Source organism: Psammomys obesus, unplaced genomic scaffold (assembly GCF_907164565.1).
Source record: "Psammomys obesus unplaced genomic scaffold, mPsaObe1.curated_primary_1811, whole genome shotgun sequence".
NCBI classification, from domain to species: Eukaryota; Metazoa; Chordata; class Mammalia; order Rodentia; family Muridae; genus Psammomys; species Psammomys obesus.
Window position 1 is genome coordinate 14810927 of NW_026592666.1, and position 9034 is coordinate 14819960.

The following is a 9034-nucleotide window of genomic DNA, read 5'->3' on the forward strand; positions in this document are numbered from 1 at the left end:
TAATAATAATAATAATAATAATAATAATAATAATAATAATAATAATAGTTACTCTTGAGCAAACTGAGCTTCCAGAGGAGCAGTCTTGGGGTAAGAGCTCAAAATGACTGGTGTGTTAAATCTGAGAAATACAGTACATTCCACCAGAGAAGCAAAAGAGCCATTTCTGATAAAAGGAGTCATTTGACTATTGAATGCATGTCCAAGAGAGACACAGGAGGTAATTTCTTGCCATTAGGAAACAGCTTTGGAGTCCTAGCTCGAGGCTCAACAACAAAAGGTATGAGCTAAGAGTTACCAGGTTATAGAAGAATCTACTGATCCAAAAAGCAATTGGTTCCTTGATCATCTCCTTTCAAGAAAGCAACAGCAATTCTCATTCATATTAAAAGAAAATCCCCTCCCCGTTTTTTAAACGGAAAGGTTGAAATATTGTGGAAGTTTTGTTTTATGATATGTAAACATGGTTTTGTTTTAATCCCAGGTGTGGTATATGGGGCTGATTCAGATTCTCCACAGAAGCAAACTATTTGCCTCGTGCAGGCTCTGAGAGGGGCTCTTTGCCAACTGCAGATAGTTTAATTCTGAGGACTCAGAGAGGGAATAAATGCCAGAGCACAAAGCGTGTTGAGGGGGCTCCCAGGAAGAATGCTGCTCCTGGTTATTGTTGATGCAGTGTGATGAGAAGAAGTTGGAGATATCCTGAAAGGAGGATTGGAGTTGCCCCAAGAACCTGACAATCTTAACCAACAGGAAGTAGCTAAGGAAAACTACACCCCCTCTCCCCACTAACATTTCTTTCCTACCTGATGTTGGGAGGGATTGGGGTGGAGAAGAGGCATAAGAAACATAAATAAAAGTTTTAAAAAACTAGCACCTACATCCCCCTTTTTCAATTTTCTCCACCAGAGGTTGGCATCAGTTGGAGCCTTTCTTTTGCTCTTTGTGGCTGGTTGCTAAGGGAACCAGGGAATCTTTTAACAGTCCTTTGTGACAAAGGAGAGAGGAGAGGAGAAAGGTAGTTCCCCAGAGCTGCCTTTAAAAAGAAGTCCATGTTTTACCCAGGGCTGGCTGTCTTTCAGAAACTCAAGACAATTTGTTTTTATGTCTTTAATTATTTTTTAGTATAAACAGTGCTATACAATGATTCCAGGATCTGTCCATCTTGACCAGACCTAGCTGTCACCGCCAGGCCCCTGGGGATGCAGGCTGTACTCACAAAGTGACTTCCTCCTCCCATGTGAGGTCTGTTGTGTTTCTCACTAGGGTGCTGATGAACCGCTGTGCTGGATCATTCAGCTGGGCTGCGCACACATAGCTAATGCTGCCTGTGATCAGATAAAGCAAGATTGTTTGGCTTTCATTTTTGAATTGCAGTAAAACTTTGCTTACCTACACAAAGAAAGGTAAATTAGCAAAAACCTCAGCTTACCACCTAAAATACCTTCCTGTCATTTGCCATTTATAAAATCTCAATTCTGGAGCAATAACAGTGTTAACAGCCCTGGACTGACCCCAGTGTCCTACTTCCTTCCATCAAGTTCATCAGTCCTGGAAGCAGGCAAGACTCCCAGGTATGGAGCCTCACCTAGAAGCAACATGCTCTGTGCTGAGGCTTCTGGCCCCTCTTCTATAGAAGACTAACAGCCTACCTAAAGGACGGCTGGTCCTAAGCTTAAACTGTGGGTGCACCTCACAGACAAACTCATTTCCCACTTACGACAAGCAGATGTTTTTATTCTTCCTCTAACCCAAGGGCCTTTGGGGGTTCTTGACATCTCATAGATGTTCTGCTCTGAGACAATGTTGCCTCTATAGCACTAGTCCTGAAGTCCTCTGTGGTCAGTAACTACTACAATGCCTGACTCTGAGATAACTTTCACAGTCCCTTCTCAAGGTGAGACTCAGATCTATTTCCAGATATGGGCATCTTACTCTGTACTCACAAGGTGAATTCTTTGGATAGATAGGGAATGGGATCTGGTATCACAGCATCTGAATCCCAAGCTGGGACCCCACCCTTACCTGATAGTTCAGGTGACCCACTCGGCTGCTACGTGATACAGGTATGAAAGGCAATATGCAAGCTCTTGCACAAAAACATCATCTGTAGCCAGCTTTGTAGAGACCTAGTTCAAGGCCCCTTTATGCCTTGTAAACTGGAAGCGCCTTTGCGAATGGTGACCAGAATTCCTAGCATTCTTAAACAATGACCAGAACCTCACTTCCATTCTCATTTACATCAAGCTGCAATTAAAAAGTCATGTTCTGCTTCAGGCTGCTAAACTTGGGGGGCCTCAGTAATCACAGGGAACCCTGGGGAGGACCAAGGCTCTACAGCTGCCTTCCTCCCATCAGCAGCACCAGAGGCATCAGTGAGCCCATACCTTCTGATTCCCCATCAGTCACTCACATACCCTACTTTTTAGGACAGCAGAAGCCTTACTGCTCAGAGGCTCAGGAGTGCTCAACATGATTTTATTGGCTCAGTTTTAAAAAGAAACCAAAACTAGTATCTGTCAGGCTGATAACAGGTAGAGCAACCACGACACTGCTTTCCCTTGACCTTCATGTTCATGCAAATGAGTTTGCTTATAACATTAGCATACTTATGGGATGCAGTGTGATGCTTCATGGCATGTATGTCCTGTATATTGTTCAGATTCTGTTGCTAGCATTGCCATTGTTTCAAATACCTACCCTTTCTCTGAATCTGGAACATTTAGAATTCTTTCCAGAAACTCTCTGGGTATGTATGATTGGCAATTACCAACCACAGTTGCTCACTGTGCTAAGGGGGTTATAGATTGTGGCCTCTGGACCGAAAGCCCATTAGCCAAAGACCAAAACTTTTCACTATATTTCTGCCAAGGAAGGCAGGAATCACACTGTAGACCCAACTAGGTTGGAATATAAGGATTTTCCAGTCAAGGAAGGTCCCTCCCACAGCAGTGGACAGTCCCATGAGGCCCTGGCAGCAACAGTGCCCACCTGAAGCACCAGGGTGGTTTAGCAGGGAGACTCGGATATTCTTCACCTGCAATTTTAGTTCATGAGCCCTTGGAGGTTTGGGAGGGCAGGATTCCTGAGCAGTGGAGGAAGTGCACTGAAGAGTCTGTGGGGAGAAAAGCAGGGCAACAGCTGTGAGGATATGAGGGGTTGGCCAGGGTACTGGCTTCTATATGGGAAACCAACTTCAGGGACACCAGAACGGAGTACCTAACCTCCAGGGTCAGCTTATAATTGACGTTCCTGCCTCATAGAACATTTCTATTGCCTCTTCAGTGACCCTTTTCTATTCCCAAATGAAGAACCTGCAAATAGTGATAACCCTGTCTACCCTGGTACCTGACAGAACAACACCCAGGTATGAATGGCCATCAGCCTGTGATCATTTCCTGCTTCCAGGCAGAGTCCACCTGTCACAGGAAGAACATCTATGGGCCCCTGACATTGCCCAAGTGAGAGGGCAGAGGCAGGTGCAGTCTTATCCCATTCTCAAAGGGGCCTCAGGCACTGGCTGTCATAGTAGTACTCACAGGGGCTCTTAAATTTAGCATAAGAACCTAAAACCCTAGAAGGTTCTCTGAGAGGTGCTGGGCTCTGAACAGTGAAAGCCTTGCAGGAGCTATCCTAGGTGCTGATTGAACTTGAGCTACTTCTTGGGGGATGCTTACTATCATCTCCAGAGACACTCGTGGGTACCACCCAGCAAACACTGTTCTGAACCAGGCTCTTCCCTGCTGTGAGTGAAGATGCCAGAGGCTAAGAAGGACTGTAAACTTCCTTAAAGCACTGGGATAGAATGGAAATGAGATACTTTGTCATGAGGCAAGGGTCTCTCCAATACAGCTCACCAATACAGCTATTCCAGCCAGCCAGCTTGATCCAAGAATCCCTTGTGTCTGCCTTCTGAGGCTAGAATTATAGGTAGACCTCTATGTCCACCTGGCATTTACTTTGGGTTCTAGGGATCCAAATTCCAGTCTTCATACTGGCACAGTAAGTGCTTTAACCACTGAGCTATGAGAAGCCCTCTTCTGAACCATAAACACCCAGGTCAATACTATTCTGGTGTTTCTATGATGGTGGTTTGGATGAGATCAATATTCAGGGCAGATTTTTTTTTTTTTTGAGATAGGGTATTGTGTTAGTCAGACTCAGTTAACCTCAGAGTCATTTCATAATGCAGGATGACCTTGAACTTCTGATCCTCTGACCTCTGCCTCCTGAGTGCTGGTATTATAGGCTTGTGTCACCATGCCTAGGATATATGATCTTAGAAACTGAATTCAGGGTTTCAAGCATTCTGCATCCTAAGCAAGCACTATTCCAACTAAGCTGTAGCCCAAGAGATCAATATTTAAATGGACAGAATTGAATAGATGGCCATTCCTAGTGTAGCTTCACCCCATCAGGCCTGAGTAGAAAACTCTGAGACACCCTCAAATGAGAAAGAATTCCTCTTTCCAGGCATCTCAAGCCAGGCCATGTTTTTTTTCTGCTTTAGAATCAAGCAGAAACACTGGTCCTCCTGGGTTTCTAGCTCTGAGCCTCTGGTCAGACTGGACTGGGGCCAAACCATCAATTCTGCTCATGTTCAAGGCTTCAGACATGGGCTGGAACCATGTATTTATCAGTCAAAACATTATATCTTGTAAATCTCTCTAACCCCCATGTTCAAGTGCTCAATTTCTCTGGAGAACCCTGCCATGGGTGTGGCATTTAATGAAACTGGACAATTTCATTTCAGAATGTGATTAGATATGATAGATCCTTATGTTTTGGGGTCCATGAATTCCGAAAATAACAAAAATTATTTTGTAAACTGTCTCCAATTTTGATATTTGTGGTTACAGTTCTCTTTGCTCGGTAAGAATCTACATTAACAGGATTACTAGGAGATACAGTAGCTAAGACTTGCTCCTACTTCTGTTGATGTATAACTGACCCTGGTATTTGGGAAGGCTGAGCCCCCTTCCTTATGCCTCTGAAAGGGAAGTCTATAACCTCCTGTTGTTCTTATTTGGGCTGTGCCTGCCAATCATAAGCAAATGAAGGTAAAGATGACTTCTCACATTCCTGTGACCCTAGTCACCAGCTGAAAGTGAGAAGAAAAGTGAGTGTCCTGGTAACATCTCCCGCCACGGAGCTCTGATCTTGAGGCTCTATTCTAATACTGTGGGCAATATCTACCTGTGCTTTGTCAGTCCTACCATGAGAAGTGAAGACACTAGAAACAAGTTCAGAATCTCCTGCATCCTGTGATCTGGGCTTACCTGAGCTTCTTTAACCGGCATAGGCTTGGTGCTCAGAAAAACGGATGGAGAGGCAGCACTAACTAGGTGCTTGAAAAGATCCTCAAGGGCTTCAGAAAGCATGTTTACCTTGAGTATCTGCTTCTGTAGAGAGAGAGGGATCATCAGATCATTGCATGCCAGACTCAGATCCCTGACAGGAATGCTAGATGTTAAACCATCAGACATCATCACTCACTTTTCTTGTGAGAACTATGGTGGCTCTTGAAACCGTCCTGCTAGCTCATGACAATCCAGGAATTCCAGCAGTCTTCAAGAACACAGCCAGTGAGAAATTAGGGACTTTAGAACATAATGAACCAATTGTGCCAATAACTATGTGGGGCTGAAGAGGTCCCTGAGCTGCAGAGAAGCACAGTCTAGCCAAGAACTCGATGGCAGGCAGAGAGTCAGAGCTTAGGATCAGACAAACTGTGCAAAGACTCCAAACCCCAGACACTGACCAGCAATACACATATGCCGCTTTGGATCTATTGACTGTAGCTATATTGACTATCTTGTTTGTTGCTTTAACCAAAACCCTTAAGGAAGAAAGGGTTCATTTTGGCTCACAGTTTTAAGGTTCAGTCTGTCATGACAGGGAAGGCAAGGTGGCAGGAATGTGAAGCAGCTAATCACAGTGCATAACAGGAAGCTTTTACTTGTTATTCATTCTGGGACTCCAGCCCATGAGATGGTATTGCCCACATTCAGGATGGGTCTTCCCATCACAACTAATTCTGAAAATTAATTATTTTTTAATTAATGAAACTGTTACCATTCTGCAGCTCAGATATCTCTCATATCCAAGATGCCAGGGTTGAGTATCCCATGTGAAGCCTATGAAGGGACCACCAAAAACTTCCTGTGACTCATTCTGTACCATTCCTAGCTGGGTACTGGTGCTCATTCAAGTGTGTATGGTTCTGTTCTGTGCAGCAGATCTCTATAAATCAGTGGTTTTCAACTTGTGGGTCATGACCCCTTTGGCAGTCAAAGAACCCTTTCACAGGGTCATATATCAGTTATCTTGCATATCAGATACTTACATTAAGATTCATAATAGTAGGAAAATTACAGTTATGAAGTAACAACAAAATAATTTTTGGTTGGGGTCAACATAACATGAACTGTATAAAAGGTTGCAGCATTAGGAAGGTTGAGAACTACTGCTATAAATATTGTTAGTGCACAGGTTTTGGGTGTTATTTTATTTTTCAGTATTAAGGATAAAGCCCAGGACTTTGCCCATACTGGGCAAGTGCTCTATCAGTGGAATACATCTCCAGACCTTGGATTTTTAAGGGAAATTTTCATTGTATATCCCAGGTAGGCTTTAAACTAGTGATCCTTATGCTTCTGCCTCCCACGGACTAGGATTCTAGGCCTATGGTACCATAGTTAGTTTTGAATCTAGTTTTAAAATCTCAACTAATGTGAAGGATATCTTGATATCCTTGAGCCTTGTTTCAGTATTATAGCTTTGGTTTTCACTCTTGAAAGAAAGGGCTCCTCAGTGGATATTTGCTAAGATGGTAGGTCACACACCGCTGGCAGCCCAGGCATCTCCAACTTTCTGAAGTTTGAGAAGAGAAGCTGTGGTTGTTAAGTTCTACCAAGATCTCTTGCAACATCTAGTACCTTGGTTCCTAACCCTGTGGTGGGCATCTTCAAAGCACCTTGGGTGCTATTAACCCTCACTGGGCCCCATCTGGCTGTATAGACAAGGCCTTTACAGGCACTGGTTCCCACTGGCTTATAGGATACTTGCAACTTGTTCAGCAGGAACTGACTTTAGAAAAAAATGGAGCAATCCGTGTTGTTTTAAGACAACTGGCTAACTGACCCCTGCTTGACCAATACTCCCTATAGTGGACTTGGCCTATATCTATTGAAAGTGGACCTGAATCTCTAAACAATAAGGTCTCTAAATACCAAGAACCAAAATGGCTGACAGTTTCCATGGTTCTCACTGGAAGCCTTATATACATGTATTAGCAAATTTAATCTTTACATCACATTCCCTCCACTTCACAGATAAGGAAATGAAGACATAGAGAAGTCAATTAACATTTGCAGACACATAAAGTCCATAATTAGGAGAGCCAAGAGTCAAATCCAAGTGGTTAAAACAGTTAAGAGCCTGTGCTTTGAACAACAAGGCTACCACCTATCCCCTCAATAGTCTCTTGATAATCTAGCTTTCAATTTTAAGTTGAAATAAAAGTCACATGATATAAAATAACCATTTAAAATGTACATTTCACTACCCTTTTGTACTGAGCATCCACTTCTTAAATATATTCACAACCTTCTCTCACTACTCCCCAGAGATGAACCCCAGACTCCACCCTATCAGGAATCATGTCCCCTAACCCCTGGTTTCTACCTTTCTTTCTCTGCAGATTGCTTTTTCTGGACTGGATGTGTAATCATGTCACATGTGTCTCCTGAATCAGGCTTCTTTTACTGTTTGCAAGACTAATCAGGGTACAGTGTGCACTAGTGCATCACTCCATTTCTAGCTAAATAGTACCCACATTATGACTGTGCCTCATGTTGATTTCTTTATTTCTCTGTCTGACATGCACAGTTGCTTCTCACTCAGTAGACAGAAGAACTCTGGCCTGATGCAGGCATTATCCAACCAACTTAGGAACAGTTGCCAAAGGCAACCTCCCTTTCCAGCCTCCCCCATCCCCAGTGCTATTTTCATTTACTTAGGGTGCTGTGGGCCCAATACTGAGTCACAAAGTAATCCCCAGAAAGACTCCCTAGAGAAATATATGGAGTGCCTAGAGAATGAGATAAGGAAGTACACAATGTAGACAGCCTTATGATGGTTGGGTATAGAAGGAGGAATGAATGAGATTATCTTTGTAAAAAGACAATGACAGAAGTGACTGTGTGCAAGTATCAGTAGGGCTGAATGGAGGTCTAACTGTTAGTGGTACTGACTTGGGATTAAATATTCAATATTTAATATTTAATATATATACAAGGAGTTGAAGAGAAGGCTCAGTAGTTAAGAGCACTGTCTGCTCTTTCAGAGGACCTGAGTTTGATTCCCAGCACCCACAAAGTAGCTCACAACCTTTTTTAACTTCAGTTTAGGGCATCATCCAGTGCCCTCTTCTGACCTCTGCAAGTACCACACACACAAGACAAAAACACACATGCAGGCAAAACCCCATACATATAAAAATAAAAAATAAATTATATTAAAAATAAAATAAGTACATAAATCAACAAAGATAGGTAAATCCTCCACCTGAACATTGACTGAGGCAATTATCAATATCAGATTGGTAACATGGCTATCTTGGGAAAAAGGACTCAAGGAGTCAAACAGACTGGTGCCCTTCTTCACATAAGAAATTCAACATGGCTGAGCTTGCCTGTGTAGACTGCAGGTCTCGACAAATGATGTCATTATCACAGAGAAGCAACCAGCAGAAGGAAGGTCTGCCCCACCACAATTCATTCTTTCTTCCTCCTTTCTGTTGTTTGCTTCTCTCAGACAATGACAACAGTTGTCCAGGCCTGCAGTCCTCACAGACAAGCCCTCACATGTTCAATCTCTTCTGCTGACAAAGGGACCATTCTGTGTTCAAGATTCTTTGAGTCATTTTCTCCCCTGGGTAGCTGTGTTACCAATCTGTTACTAGTTAATTTGCCTCAGTCAGTATTTGTGTGTGTGTGTGTGTGTGTGTGTGTGTGTGTGTGTGTGTGTGTGT

At 43.1% G+C, this 9034-nt stretch overlaps 1 protein-coding gene across 1 annotated transcript in view; it reads right to left on the bottom strand.

Annotated features, from left to right (window-relative positions):
- C2cd2 (C2 calcium dependent domain containing 2) overlaps positions 1-9034 on the bottom strand; it is a 61566-nt gene that overhangs the window by 26810 nt on the left and 25722 nt on the right. The window contains exons 5-7 of the mRNA XM_055614804.1: positions 5280-5402; positions 2992-3115; positions 1220-1328 (exon numbers count right to left, since the gene is read on the bottom strand). Of these exons, the coding sequence (XP_055470779.1) occupies positions 1220-1328; positions 2992-3115; positions 5280-5402 (356 nt within the window). The remainder of the gene's footprint in view (positions 1-1219; positions 1329-2991; positions 3116-5279; positions 5403-9034) is intronic.